This window comes from Diceros bicornis, chromosome 4 (genome assembly GCF_020826845.1).
Source record: "Diceros bicornis minor isolate mBicDic1 chromosome 4, mDicBic1.mat.cur, whole genome shotgun sequence".
Taxonomy (NCBI): Eukaryota; Metazoa; Chordata; class Mammalia; order Perissodactyla; family Rhinocerotidae; genus Diceros; species Diceros bicornis.
The window spans coordinates 101921162-101936373 of NC_080743.1; the positions used below are offsets into that span (position 1 = coordinate 101921162).

Consider the following 15212-nt stretch of genomic DNA (forward strand, 5'->3'; position numbering starts at 1 on the left):
CAGTGGGCTACCAGAAGCCTGTCCTGGCTTCCCACTGGAGAAGGCAGCTTGCTACCAGAGAGAGACACTGCCAAGCTGCTTACCATGGCAAAACCAACATCTGCTTTCTTCAGAGCAGGCCCATCATTTGTGCCATCGCCAGTGACAGCCACCACCTGACGCTGCTCCCCAACAGTGCTGTCAATGATGCCTGGGAAAAAGAGACACACCACAGTGAGTCCACATATGTGCCATCTGAGGCCACTTGGCAAGCCTCCTGTTGTCCAAGAAAGGTGCTTTTTTGGTCTTCCTCCCTGGTCCCTGCCACCACCTCCCTTTCTACTTTCTTCTTTCCTTCTTTTTTTCCCTACGCTAGAGGTTCTATAGTATCACTCAAGGGCAGTAAATTGTTTCACGAGTAGCACTCTGAGCTAAGGACGTCTGTCCTCATCTGTCTACCCTGTATACCCTGTCTGGTGCCCTAAGGCAGCTATTGTGTGGTGGACAAAGCACTGAATGATCTGAAGGCAGAGACCTGGAGTCAAACTGTACCACTTCCACTTAATAGCTGGGCAGTTTGGGTAAGTGATTTGTCTTCCCAGCCTCACACATCCTTATCTGCAAAATGGGAATAGATTAACCTGCCCTGCCTAGTTCACAGTTACTACCAGCAAATAAGATATGATGTTTAAAAAAACCCTTTATTATATGTCTTATACTCACCATGGGCTCAGATGTCAGCGAAACTGGATGTTCTCCCCATGAGCTGGGAGCTCTCCTAGGACCTCCCTATTCAGGATGGGAGAGCTGCTCTGGCTGATGGTTCTTATCTGTCCTCACCCCGCCTGCCTCCTCTATCTCAGGTACCCGGTCAGGAGCCGACCTCACCTTTCACCAGTGTATGCTTGTCAGTGGGGGAAGATCGCGCCAGGACTCGAAGCTTAGGCCAGATCTTGTCCAGCTTTTCTTGCTCTACCTGCCAACACCAGACCACGCCTGGGTCAGTCAAGCTCAGAACAGCCATCCAGGAAGATCCTACTTCTCCACCTGGTTCTGAGCTTCTGGGACACCTGGTTCTCCGCGGCCCACGGGGGAGTACTCTCCCAGCCTCCGGTGGAGAAGAGGCAGCCACAGTCTCCAAGGGCAGATTCCCCGATGGTGGCCAGCAGGCCCTGCTTGCCTTCCTTTTCCTCCCAATTCCCTACCTGGGAGCCAAGCCCCTATTCCTTAGACCCTTGACAGGAGGATGGCCAGGGCTAGTTGTTGGCTCAGGTGGCTAACGTGGTGCTTCTGAGGTCTGAGGTTTGATTTCTACGTAGACCAGGAAGCTCTGGTCCGCTCCACACCCAGACCACGTCCTCTTACAAACCCGTGTCACTGTTTGTCACAGGGCAGCGACAAAGGAGGGATGAGGTAGAGGGAAATCAGTACAAAATCATCCCATGACTGAAAAAAATGGAAAGATGTGAGAAATTAGTGACGCTGTCTGAAAAGATAGCTTGTGAATGAAGATAATGAGAAGAAAACTCCCAATTTTACTGTCAGAGCAGCTTTGGTAGAAGGGACGTTTCTCTACAAATAGATTTTACTTTAAACACCACCCACTTTCCCCCATATGTCAAGATGTCTTACACGAAGACTGGCCCTCCTCTTGCCAAATGAGGCCCTGTTCCGCCCACTCAGGACCCACCTCGCCCTTCTCGTTACGGATGAGTCGGTTGAATTCTTTGCCTTCTAAGCATAGGAAGTCATCCCCAGGTGTCACAATGCCACATTTGGTGGCGATGGCCCGGGCTGTGTTGATGTTGTCACCTGTCACCATTCTGACAGTAATGCCAGCTCCTTTGCATTTGGCAATAGCTTCCGGTACCTGTGGAAAGGAGAGATGGGAGTGGTGATGCCTGGTAAGCTGCCCCTGTTCAACCGTCCCTTCACTGGGGACAGGAAAGAGGCAGCGTAGAAGCAGTGCCATGAGGCACAGGTGAAGTCTGGTCATTTTTACATCTCTTTCTGCTCCCGCACTTCTGTCCTACCCACAGTTCTCACATTTGAATTCACCTTATTATACCACGAGTTGAAGGGGAAATTTGCTTCAGGAGCCAGATGTAAAAGCCTACTCTGCCACTCACAATCAAGCAGGGTGTGTATGGCCTTCTTAGATTTGGCCACTGCCTTCCTTTCTATAAGAACTTTTTATGACTCTCCACCTCCTGGCCCATGCTCCAACCATATCAATTCTTTTTAGTTTCCCAATGCGTGACACTCTCTCATGCCTCTGGGCCTTGACAGTTGATAGTCCATCTATCTAAACTTCTTAGAAGCAGAGACTTTTTCAATGCCCTTGTGTTGAGAGTGGTGGTCAGCTATTATAGGGGTGCTCAACAAGAATGCATTGACTGAATGAAGGTGCATAAAGTTGGTGTCCCTGTTAATTCAGCCTCCTGACTATTCTTAAGTACCAAATAACACACCCAATAAAACCCACGCTTCTTGACCCTCAGACAGCATTAGCTGTAGGAATGCCACCTTCTACCATTTCAGCACTCTCCAGCAGTTCTGTGAAGCAGGAAGCACAGAAGCAGCTACCCCTGCAAGTGAGAAGCAGTTAGGTAACTTGCCTGGGGTCAAACAAGAAACAGAACTCGTACCCCAGTTCCTGTGACTCCTGTGGCCTCCCATTAGGTCACACTGGACCTGAACATGGGCCAGGGGCCATTGGAAGCCTTCCATTCATGTTTTCTTGCCCTTTCCCCTTGCCAAAGCCTCACCTCTGGGCGCACAGGGTCCTCAATGCCCACCACTGCGATACAGGTCAGTTCAGTGAGGATTTCGTTCTCATTGTCCCACGGGGGCTCCACATCATTGAAATCCCGGTAAGCTACGCAGATAGTCCGGAGTCCCTCACAGGCCATGGGCTCAATGACAGTGCGCACCATCTCATCTCGGTCCTTATTCTTGAATGGCACTGCTTCCCCTTTCTTGTCCAGGATTCGATTACACCTGGGGAGGCACACAGTCAGAAAGCAGCACCTCTTTCCTACCTAATATACCTCTATATGACATTCTGACAGCTCTGCATTACTCCTAATGCCCAGAAATCTCTATCTGTCATCCAGCTGAGTTCCTTTTTCCAAGGTGGGGTGGCCTGTAGCTAGATAATGTCTAGGTAGGCAGAGCATATCCCATATCATCTGTTCTTACTCATATGTGAATGCAACACCAACAGTCATTTGTGGATCACCTGCTGTTTTGAACTTCTCAAAGGTAGAGAGATTTTTTTCAATCCCCAGTATGTAGAATTGCACTCAATGCATAGAGTGTGCTCAACAAGAAGGTGTTGACTGAGATACGGTGGCTAAGGCCAAGCGGGGCACTTGTTAATTCAGTGACTGGCCCTATACCCATGTAGGTCAGCTTTTAATGACTGTCTATGGATTGTCTAGCCACTTTGATTAAGTTATGTGACTTTCTGTAATCAGAATTGAGAATGAGAAGGAAAAGGTAACATAGAACCGACATTTCTAGTACTTGCTATGTGCAAGGCATTTTACTTACATGGAATCATTTAATCAGAGTAACCCTGTGAGATGGGTGGGTATGCTGATCTGTTTTCAGATTAGGAAATAGAAGCTTGGATTGCCTAGCTCTGAATCCTGGCTGGGCCACTATTAGCTGTATCACCTTGAGCAAGTTACTTAACTTCCACGTACCTCTGTTTCCTTATCTGTAGAACAGGGACAATAATAGTATCTACCTCACTGAGTTGTGAGGATTAAATAAAATGAGCCACCTAAGATACTTGAAAACAATGCTTGGCTTCAGTAAATCAGATATTAGCCATGATGTCACCACCTAGAAGGAGGGCTCGTTCATCATTCAGATGATTCAGTGTGGGGCATGTCAAGAGACCTTCCTGAGGGGAGGATCTTGAAGGAATAAGTGGGGGCAGGGGTGCTCACTTGCGCAAGATGATCTCGGAGGCGCCCTTGCTGTACATGCGGTAGCCACCACTGGGCTTCTCGATGACAGTGCTCATTGACTTGCGCACTGAGTTGAAGGTGTACACCTTGTAGAGCTTCTCCTCAGGCACCTCACTGCGCACTGCGTGGTAATCTTGCTTCAGGTCCGTGACAAAGCCCAACAGAGCACACTCGGTCTTGTTGCCCACCTGCCGCGGCAGGCCTCCCTCCTTCTCTGGAGGCTGAGAGAAAAATGTGCATGAGACTATTGAATAAGATGCCTCAACCAGGGAGAGAAATTGGGAAGAAAAGAACCCCCCTACAAAACTTTCACATACACACCCAGAGCCCACGGGGAAGAGCTTTTGTTTTTTTCAAGGGTAGGCCGACAGTGGTCAGTGGTGACTGTAGTTCTGAGCCATCCAGGACTTAGGGATTTTTTAGTGTGCCCTGGGGATGGTGCTGGTGTCTACCCCGTGTGGGTCTCTTACGCTAACACTCTCTCTCAGTTTCTGGAAAGTGAGTAATTTACTCCTGATAAGCCCAATTCTGCTATGGGCAAGAGGTCTCTCCTTAGAATTATTGCCTTTACATGGTGATTGGTGGGCATTTCCAAGCCATAGATTCTTACCTGCCTCACCCTACCCACCCCCAACCTACTCCCATGGATTATTCCCTAGTCTCACCCCAAACATGTTCACTGAGGAGTGAGAAATGGGATGTGGGATGGCAATCTAGGCAGAACAAACAAGAGAAAACTAGTTGTCTCAGAGAAAATTAATAGTCCCCTCCAACTACCCATTCTAAGTGTCCAGGCAAAGGAAGAGCTTACCAGAATCTTGGAGGTATAGGCACTGTTGATAGAAATGCCATTGACAATAAGGTCCAGGACCTTGGGCACGAGGACATCAGGGCTTGGGATCTGATGGTAATGGGTGTCTCCAATATAAGCCTGTACCACAGTCATGCGGTTCATGGTCAATGTGCCTGTCTTATCAGAGCAAATGGCTGTGGCATTGCCCATTGTCTCACAAGCATCCAAGTGTCGTACCAGGTTATTGTCTTTCATCATTTTCTACAAAGAAGAGAAAGGACTTCAGGGGGACCAACTGAGTTCTGCCAAATACAAGTCAAAGTACATCTCCTAGCCAACATCTCTCCACATTTTATTCTCCTGTCCCACACAAAAATGCAGGATACTATTCTTGGGAATCCTCTTAAGATTCTACTGGGTTACTTAAACATTGATGTAACTGATCAAGATGGTCCTTCCACAATGCCAGCAGCTTTTGCTCTTGTGAGGCACAGAATGGCCTATCCTTTAGCCAAAGGCTACAAGGCACTCTCCCCTCCTGTCTCCGTTCTAAAAGAAGGGACGGTATTGTTCCAGTCTCACCTTCACAGAGTAGGCCAGTGAAATGGTGACAGCCAGTGGCAGCCCCTCTGGCACAGCCACCACCAGTACAGTGATGCCGATGATGAAGAACTTGACAAAGTACTGGATGTAGATGGGAGTACACTCGGCCAGCCATGGTCGGCGCTGTATCACGAAGTTGTCAATCACAAAGTACAGAATCAGAATGAGGACTGTGATGGCAGACATGATCAGACCTGTCCAGGAAACAAGTCACATGAACCCAGGCTCGAGGGCATTCCTAGGGCCCTAGCCAGAGATGGATTGGCATAAGTTGTAGGCTTTGCTACCAATTTTCAGAGCCACTATCTCCAGGAAGTCATACCAAAATCCCCTGTCCATTCTCTGCTGCTTGTACACTACAGTGGAGGGAAAAGACGCTGGTTTTGCATTTCAAAGACACAGGTTCTAGTCTCAGCACCGCACTAACTTGACGTGTGGCTTTGGACTAGTCTTTTACCCTCTTTGGGCCTGTTTCTTCTTTCATAAATAAGGGGGTTGGTCTAGTTTTCCGAAACAGCATTCTATGATTCTATCTCAGACCTAATCTCTTCTCACAATTCATAATGCCTTGACTGTATTTGCTTATTTCCTAGGAGTTTATCAATTTGGACTTTTCCTCAGTAGCCTGTGAATGTTGGGCAATTCACAACTTGTTTACGGTGATACCCCTACGGTGCCAGCACATGGCCTACATGACTAACCCTTGGAACGGTGCTTCCCCAACTTTCTTCCTGACATGGCACAGACAGAGGATGACAGTGACAGCAAATATTCACGTTGTGCTTAGCACGGGCCAGGCAAGCCCTTCACATATACCAACTCAGTTAATCCTCACAACACCCTGTGACATAGGTGACCATTATCATCCCCTTTTATGAGGAAACTAAGGCACAGAGAGGTTTTTGGTATGGTATATTAGTAGGGGGACCAACCATCCTGGTTTGCCTGAGACTGAGCAGTTTCCTGGGACATGGGACTTTCACTGCTAAAACCAAGAAAGTCCCAAGCAAACTGGGACAGGTGGTCATCCTATACCCTGAGGTAAATGGAAGAATCTGCTTGGGTCAGACAAAAACTGGCCTAGGGGCTCCAACTGCTCTGGGTGCTGTCTGGCCACTCTGAGGGCTGAAGGGATCAGCACCTGGGCACTTGTACCCATCTGTGGCACAATATCTGGGGAGAGCTTGCTTCAAACCCTAGTCTGATTTGGGTCTTTGCTTTTCCTGAGGACCTGATGATTCAAGGGGATCAGAGAAGGCTAGATGATGGTAGCAATTAAGCATATTCTTGTGTACTTTGCTTCTTCAGAGTCAGGGCTAGGGTGAGGCAACCAAGGCACCTAAGGTGCAAAATTTAAGGAGGCATTCACTCTCAGGGTGGTGCAAGCCACCTCACTTGCTCACCCTAGTCCTGGCCCAGCTTGACACATAAAATAAAACAACAGAAGAGACTCATGACCAGTCACCAGGTAGCCTGTACTCTCTGAGAACAAGGCAGGCATTGGGAGGAAAACAGCGGGGGCAGGTGGGGTCTAATGTTTCAACCCTGTGTGCCAGGCTCAATAACTTGATTTCACACCTGCAATTCATCTCATCTGTGTATAGTCTATATGCAAGAGGTTTCACAGTAGCCAAAATTAGCTGGGTAATAGAACCGAGTGAATGGGCTAGACTAACGCTATCCAGTAGAACGCTATCCACAGTATCTCTGTAACAGTAAAATGTTCTCTGTTTGCACAGTCCAATATGGTAGCCATTAGCCACGTGTGGTTACTGACCAACTGAAATAAGGCTAATGTGACTGAGGAAATGAATGTTTCATTGTATTTCCAAACATGGTTAATGGCTACGGTAGTGAATAGCATAGATTCTTGCTACTCAGTGTGTGCTTAGTGGATCAGCAGCATTGCCATTCCCTGGAGGCTTACTAGAAATGCAGAATCTCAGGCCCCAGCCCAGACCCCCTGAACCAGAATCTGTGCTTAACAAGATCTCAGGTGAACTGTACACACAGAGAGGTACTGGGCTAGACTATGATTGTGGTAAACAGAGGGGAGGGTCAGGATATGATTAAACAGTGGTAAAAGGCCCTACCTTGAGGGATATGTCCACTGAAGGAGCAGTCTTCCTTTTGTTCTCTCCTCCAACCCCCTCACACACACCCCCCCAATTGAAAGAAGGTAGAAGGGGCTGCGGGGAATGTAGAGGCCAGCAATGGAGAAGGCACTTCCTCTCACGATACACAGAAGTGCCTTTAGTGACCTCTCCTCTGGAAGGACTTTCTCTAATCACTGTCTTCCTTTTTCCTCCAGTCCTTATTTTGAACTTATTGCTCTGTGCCTGGCCAGATGCTACCACTATGCTAGGGAATTGCCTCCAGCCAACAGCAGCCATCTCCTAAGGAACTTACAAGCCACTACATGAGACTGGTAAGCGGTTATTAAAGTCTACCTTCTTGCTAATGTAAATCTCCCCTGTGTGACATCAGTCCTTTACTTCTCATTTATTTGGATGAAAGAGACCTCAGGGCCTCTAACCATTACTTGTAGGAAAACATTTCTCTCTGAGAAAGCCTAGGGAGTGGACAGAGGGTGGCAGGGAGAGGGACACAGCTGCCTAGACTGCACTAGCCACTCGGGAGTTCTAGCTTCTTTCTGCCAGACCTGGGTGGAGCAGAAGGAAGGAATCAACGCAGCGAGGATCCAGAACCACACTGATCGATAACAGCAAGAAGGCTCCGCCCCACTCACCAGCTTTCCCAATCTGCACAGCCAGGCGTGTCAGCTTGCCCTGCAGCACTGACTTCTCCTTTTTGGGCAGCTTGGCCACCTTTTTCTCCTTTTCCTCATTGTCGATCCCCTCCTGGCTGTTGAGTGGCTGGATTTCCAGGGCCACTCCATCCTGAGTCTTTGCTAGGGTATACACACAAATAGGACAGGTGAGCAGGCAAGGTAGTAGCACCGAGTAGAAGGCAAGTGGAAAGAAAAAACCCTTCTGTCTTCTTCCTGAAACACATGTTGACCCTGACAGCAGTTCTGTCACCCCATGCCAGACAGGGAGCTTGCCTTCGACCCTCTATTAGGGCCTTTGGAGTGATCTTCCAACATCTGGAGATGAAATAGGGGTGCCTTTAGGGTATGGATTTCCTCTTCCATGGCAGCTTCCTGGCTCCACCTCAGAGCCCCAAGGCAGGTTTATTCCAGCAAGAGGATTAGTCATGCGACTAAGTGCTGTTACCAATAACCATCCTTCCTGGAATTCAGTGCTTAAAATAGTGAATCTTTACTGCAGAAAGGGGCTGAAGAGGAAGCCTGGCAGATGTTTCTAGAGTATGAGGGTCCTGATCTGCTCTGTTAAAAGGTTCATCTCTATATAAAGGCTGTTGGGGAAGAAACACAGACCCCAGACACAGATATTTTCCAATTCCTTCTTATATCATTTGAAAGATAGTAGAAGGAAATCCCCTTACTCCCCTGCCTGATGAATGTAGGGAGGCACAGAGTGAGATTTGGGGTTAAGTCTTTTTGGCGAGAGGGAAGAAGCTGTTGTGGGGGACCCCCTGGAATAAGAGAAAGCAGAGATTAAAGACAGACATATAAATCCATTTTGCTTTAAAAAGAAGAGTTAGAGAGATCTAAAATTAAAGAATTATTTCTGTGGAGCCCTGGTTCTTTGATGTGATGACTTTACTTCTAACGACTACTATGACGTGGGTTACAAAGGAAAAACATCTCTAGGAGCTCAAAAGAGCGATTCTCGCTGGTTCCCAGTTCCCCTCCACCTTCATCCCTGCAGAGCTTGGCCCCTCTGATTAGGACGCCCTTCCCGAGATACTGTCTCTGCTGTCAGACTCAAAAAGAAGACAGAGACGGGATGTAAACACAGCCACCAAAAAAGAAACACACATCAGAGCAGGAGGAAGAAAACAGATGGTGGACAGAACAAAGAAAGAGGTGGGGAGAGAGGTACAGAGAAAGGGCTCTCTCCAAGCACCCCTGAGAAGACTTGCAGAGAAGGAATCCAGACTGGAAGAGGACACTGATGAGGAAGCTAGCAAGAGGAGGGTGCAGGGACTGCCCACCCTTACTCCTTCCACCATAAGGACTCTGCGTCTTCCAACCCAGAAACTGAAACTGATGACCGTTGCTGTTTAAATCTGGCCTAGGGCAACGAAGCAAAGAGTTAGCACTCTGGGAGCAGCCGATCAATCCCACGAGCTCCCCAAGAGAAATCTTGACATGAGGTTCCATGAGCCAACAGCAGAGAGTGCTGTTGTCCCATCTTAGATTGGGACTGGGACCTAGAGACCACCCCCAAATCTCTGCACCTTCCTCAGGATGAGGCATCTGGGCCACAGCAGCAGGTAACAGATTTATGGAGAGGAAAGGGAGAAGGCAGATGGCCCAGAAAGGTCTGGTTTGAGTGTGGGCAGGTAGAGATGGTAAATGAGTGGGTGGACAGGTTACCTTTGTTGCGATTTTCAGGGACTCCTTGTTTTTTACCTGTTTGAACAAGAAAGAAAAAAGTGGGGTGGAGACCCAAAGTGACTATTAAGAGATCAGATATCCAATTTGTTGGTCCTGCTCAGAGCCCAGAAGGGCGATAGCAAAGGGGCTGAGTGCAGGGAGGGAACGTAAGGGAAGCTCACATCTCTGCTTCCATTACTTCTTACTAGGGGCTCTCATGCCTCCTAGGGATGGGAACCAGAGCACTCCTGTAGCGAGTGCACACGCACACCTGAGCCGCTTCCTCCTGGAGTACGGCGCTGCTGGGAGGGCGTTCCTGGCCTGAGCCACATCACTTGGCGAGATGAGGAAGGGATTAGGAAGCGAGAGGTTTGAACTGTTGCTGCCTAATGGCAAACGCCCTGCGAGGAGTCTCCACGTCAGTTCACCAGCGCCAGGCAAGCTTCCTCCTCATTCACCTGCAGGGAGCTGCAGGAGTGAAGAGTCTAGTCTTGAGGGAATGCATTTGGTTTCCTTTTCATAAACTGCCCTCCACTAAACAGCTCAAGATGGTCCTCCAGCCAAGTGGGAGAAATCCTTCTCTCTTCCCAGGGAATAAGGAATGCTTAAGAAAAGGTGTAGATCTGGTTTTAGTGTCTTTTTCTCTTTTGCCTTCTGTTTTTCCTTCCTTCAGGAACAAGTGAATGGCAGACAGGACTAACTTTGGGGCAGACATTACCTCTCTCTTCCCACTCTCCTGTCTGTGTCTCTCTTCCACTGATAGCCCATAGTTTCGACAGGAGTCCAGTTTCTTCTCCTGGCCAGTTTTCCCTTAGCCTGGATGGTTCATTTAACCCCCACGTTTGAGGAGGAAAGGGGCAAGGGCGGGAGGACTGTGCAGAGGGCCTCTGGGCCCAGAGCACTAGCCAGCTCGCCTGGGGCAGGCTTTATCACTCATCCCTTCACAACCCATCAAGAGATCCCACAATCAAGGCTCAAGTGCAACCTGATTGGGGAGCCTAGAGCCAGGACCTGGTTCTCCTCAGAGGCCCCTGGGGAGCCAGGTTGACACCTTTATCTCAGCACTGGGTTTGTATCTCTGCACTCGTCATCCAGCAGATTCTTTGAACCAGGGCTTCCATCCAGATCTGCTCCCTTGCTTCCTCCTTTGTCCACGGGGATGGGAGGGAAGAGAACCTCAGTCCAAAAACTCCTTACCTTTTTTCTTCTTCTCTTCCTCTTCTCCCTCACTGGCCCCCAAGAGGGTAAAGATGATTCCAGTCTGGGAGTTGACACCCACAGCAGTCACTACCATCCGGCCAGAACCTTCCATGACATGAGTCCCTATATGAGAAAGGAGAAGATGGGAGGAGTGCTGTTTTTTTTAATACCTAGCCATGCTTTGGTGTAAGACACAAACTTAGGAAAAAAACACTCCCTCTTCCTTCCTCCCCGTGGATAATGATATACTCAGCAGACAGCAGAGAAAGGTCAAGAGCTGGGCCCATTGAAAATAGACCACGCAAACCGGGGGTGAGGAGGAAACTGTGTCTAACTGCTTTGGGGTGAGGCTCCTTCCCTCAGCTCCCACCCCAACCCGCAGAGCCCTTCCAAGGCCCCTGTGGCACTGCTTCCTAGAGAGCCTCTTTAGGTGGCCTGATAGCCTCGTGTTCAACCCACCAATATGCTACTGCCCCAGGTGAACCAGGGAAGGAGACGAGGCAGGGCCAGAGAAAGAGCAGAGCCTGCGTCAGGCTTCTGCGGCCAGCTGTCTGCAGGGAGGCAGAACGGGAACTGGGGGAGCCAGAGGCCACACCTGAGAGCAACATGGGGTCTCTTTCTAGGGACTTCTTGACATGGTCCGATTCCCCAGTCAGAGAGCTCTCGTCAATCTTGAGATCGTTCCCCTGGATCAGGATCCCATCTGCAGGCAGCAGGTCACCTAGTGAACAGATGGGAAGGGGAACAGGGAAAGAGGGTGGGTAAGAGCCTGGTGGAGACAGGGACCATCCAACCCTATCTCAGGGCTGCTGCTACGGGCTCTACCTATAGGGCAATGGCCCAGGGAGTGTCTGGAGAGCCTTTGAAAGACAACTTCAGCTGTGACAACCTTCTCAGCTATTATAAATTCAAATAATTACTGATCCCCAAACATCTTCTCATGGTGTAAATATTATATACTTTTACCCTAAGACATGCAGGGTACAAGTCTGACAATCTTTTGGGAGAGTTTCAGTTACTTCTTTCTTTGAATTTCCTTCCCACAACTCGCTTATGCTCTAACCTGGAAGCTAACACAATTTGGGGTCTTATCTTTTTGGGTCCTTAGCAATTCCCAGCCCCTTTATGCCACAGGACCTCGCCTCATGTGGGGAGGGAGGCACAGGTACGAGGAACATGGAGCTCTCACCGTATTTGATTTGGGCGATGTCACCCACCACGATTTCAGCCACGGGGAGCTGGATGATGTGACCGTTGCGGATAACGGAGAACTTCTGCTCCTTTTCAATGCGGTTCTGCAGCCCCCGGAACTGCTTCTCTTTGCTCCAGTCATTGAAGGCAGTCACGAGCACCACAATGATCACCGAGAACAGGATGGCTGCCCCCTCAATCCAGCCGGCTTCTGCCTCCCCTTCATCTTCTGGGCTACTGACGGCTAGACCACACTCTAGCCCAGGGAACGGAGAGAAAGAGTCACGTAGGGGCTTTTGTTGACATTAAAAATGGGGGTAGATTGCTTCTGCAATCCCCCAGAATGGAAAGTCAGGGAGAGAAAATAATAGAAAATAAAACTCTTGGGTAAAAGAGCTATCCTCTGAGGAGATCAGAGGACAGCAGGATTGGGCATCATCTCATCACCAACATAACTATTTATGCTAACCCAAAAGAAACAAATGACTAAATAGCACAAAACAACACCAATGCATATTATAGGCAAGTCACACGTACAGAACTTATGATTCCCAACATGGTCAGGCTACCACTGCTATTTCCCATAATGCCAGAAAATTGGTGGGGCCACTTTGAGAAGCAGGGCTTTGTTGGTTGAATGAGGGTAGAGAATTTGTGACATTCCGATAAGGATGGGAGAAAGGGAAGGAGACCGTGGAATCAGGATGGGTTGGAAGAACAGCTTACTAGCTACTTGCTGGTTTCCTTTGGGGAACCCACCCTGGATATCGGGGGAAAACCTTTTACGCTATAACCTGCCAACCACCGATATTAAGTGCTTTTTGGTGGTGGTAGAAAAGAACCCAGATCAGAGTCATGCTGGGCTGTTCAAGACACTCACGTTCATTTTCTTCACCAGGGGGACGATAGAAGGACAGGACCAGGGAGATGATGGCTGCAATCTCCAGGATGATGAGTGTGACATCTTGAAGGGCTTCCCACACTAATTCTAAGAAGGTCTTGGGCTTTTTGGGGGGGATCACGTTCTGTCCAAACACTTGCTTACGTCTCTCCAGATCCGCAGGGTTCCCAGATAGACCTGAAAAGGAGACAGGAGAGGGATAAATGAGTGAGAAAAAAGGGGAAGAGATGAATGATAGAAGAAGGCAGTTAGAAGACCCCTTGCTTCCTGATTTGCCCAAGCATGAGATTCAGTTACAGTGACCAACCCCCTCAATTTGCCCAAGACTCGGGGTGTATGAAACTTTGAGTCGAAAAATAGGCAAATTGGGACAAGTTGGTAAGAGAGGACTCACCCCTCTTAGTCTCCAGGGTGAGCTAACCCAGAACTGACACTTCTCCTCCGTGAGTATGCTCCAGGCTCCAGCTCCGAGAACACTAACATTAAATGTTTCCTGGGACTCACACTGAACTTTTCTATCACATTAACATGTAGAGGCTGGTGATGATTTAAAATCAGTTAGCTTTCATCCACTGGCTATCTGCTCATGGTCATGCTACGAGGCTGGGAGACAGAGCCCACTCAGGTGTCCTGATTCCAAGTTCCAGTAGCTTTAGGAGATCAACAGAGCAGAGGCTCTGCAACTCTGACTTCAGGCATCCCATTTAAGCACACATGCCCCTACTTTTCTGCCACACACACACAGACATAAACACACACCACTAAGAGGTACTACTATTTTACCAAGTACTATGTACTTAGAGAAGTACTAGGTACTAAGAGAAGTACTACTTAGACTAAGTACTGCTACTAAATACTAAGAGAAGTACTACCTCTATTAGGGCTGAATAAAAAGAAACAAAAAAGGTGAACACACCAAGTTGGTTAGCACACAGTCCTTGATTCTCAGCATGCTCCCACCGACACACATGTACGCTTCCATCTCTGCGTGAGTGTGCACACATCTCCTAGGCGTGTTCCCAGAGAGAAAAGAGGCAGAATTCTTCCCAGTGCCTTCCTTATATTTAGGCCCCTCTGCTGGGTCCTGGGGGCTTATAATTTGAGGAAAAGGGATAAATCCTGACACTTCAACTAATGCCTGTTGGCATTTATCAAGCTGTTTACACACAGCAGCAGAGCAGGCCTGGTTTTGAAGTTGTTGGCTGCACTGTTTAATGAGTTCGCCACGGGCAGGGTGGGGCAACCTTTGTCTGGAAAAAAGGTGGTCAGCTGAGGAGGGTTAGAATCAGGACAGGACACAACGCAGCTTCACAGAGAGTGCAAGGAAAGGCAGACGACTGGAAAAAGTGGAGGTGCTGGTGCCTGAGGATTTCCTAATACTTCAGTCAACATGAAGACCGTGCCGCTGGCTGAGGCTAGGGGCACAGGAGGAGACCAAACACCTACTCTCCATCTCCACTGAGTAGGGCCCAAGAGTGTGATCTTAAATGGCAAGAGGAGAGATCTGGGTTAGACGTAAGGAAAACATTCAGACAGAAAAAGATGTTGAAAATAGGAAACTAGGTGCCCAAGGGAGCCTTGTTTACAGGGTCTGAGATGGCTGCCATTTCTCCACCCGAAAAACAAAAACTATCAGGAGAGGTGCTCGAGACACTCATCTGTCTGGGAAGGCAGATGCGGGACCCTGCTGGAGGTAAAGTGGGGGGTGAAATGGCACTCGTGCAGTCGGGGAGTGGAGAATACTTTCACCTGCTAGTAATTAGGAGAGGGACGTGGGAAGCAAGGGGGGGAAGTGGTGCCCGCCACTCTTATCCAGGTCTTCTGCCTCCTGGTGCCCCAATGCACCCACCTCCCTCCAGCTGAGCGGCACAGCCGACCTCTGCAGGGGAGTGGGGCTTGGCCAAAGCACAAGAAGCAAACTGGGCTGCTTCCCAGAGGCTCCCTGCCTCCAGCACTCTGAGAAGTCAGGTTCCCAGTAGGAAAGGAAAGCAGAGGCCTGGGAAAGGAGTGTTCCTGGGAGGGCGTCTTGATCCCCAGGCAGGCAGAGGCAGAGTTGCCAGGGGGCAGGGCCCTGCTGGTTCTGTCTCCCCAGGGACCCGA

General features: G+C 49.0%; 1 protein-coding gene across 4 annotated transcripts in view; it reads right to left on the bottom strand.

The window, feature by feature from the left end:
- Positions 1 to 15212, bottom strand: part of ATP2B4 (ATPase plasma membrane Ca2+ transporting 4) — a 92099-nt gene that overhangs the window by 21273 nt on the left and 55614 nt on the right. For 3 of the 4 annotated variants that reach the window (XM_058540300.1, XM_058540299.1, XM_058540297.1), the window contains exons 3-15: positions 13092 to 13289; positions 12210 to 12467; positions 11616 to 11741; positions 11018 to 11143; positions 9821 to 9856; positions 8105 to 8266; positions 5335 to 5549; positions 4771 to 5013; positions 3939 to 4180; positions 2748 to 2979; positions 1670 to 1849; positions 868 to 955; positions 84 to 190 (exon numbers count right to left, since the gene is read on the bottom strand). In XM_058540300.1, coding sequence (XP_058396283.1) covers positions 84 to 190; positions 868 to 955; positions 1670 to 1849; positions 2748 to 2979; positions 3939 to 4180; positions 4771 to 5013; positions 5335 to 5549; positions 8105 to 8266; positions 9821 to 9856; positions 11018 to 11143; positions 11616 to 11741; positions 12210 to 12467; positions 13092 to 13289 — 2213 coding nt within the window. The remainder of the gene's footprint in view (positions 1 to 83; positions 191 to 867; positions 956 to 1669; positions 1850 to 2747; positions 2980 to 3938; positions 4181 to 4770; positions 5014 to 5334; positions 5550 to 8104; positions 8267 to 9820; positions 9857 to 11017; positions 11144 to 11615; positions 11742 to 12209; positions 12468 to 13091; positions 13290 to 15212) is intronic. The other variant, XM_058540298.1, reaches the window with a different exon arrangement.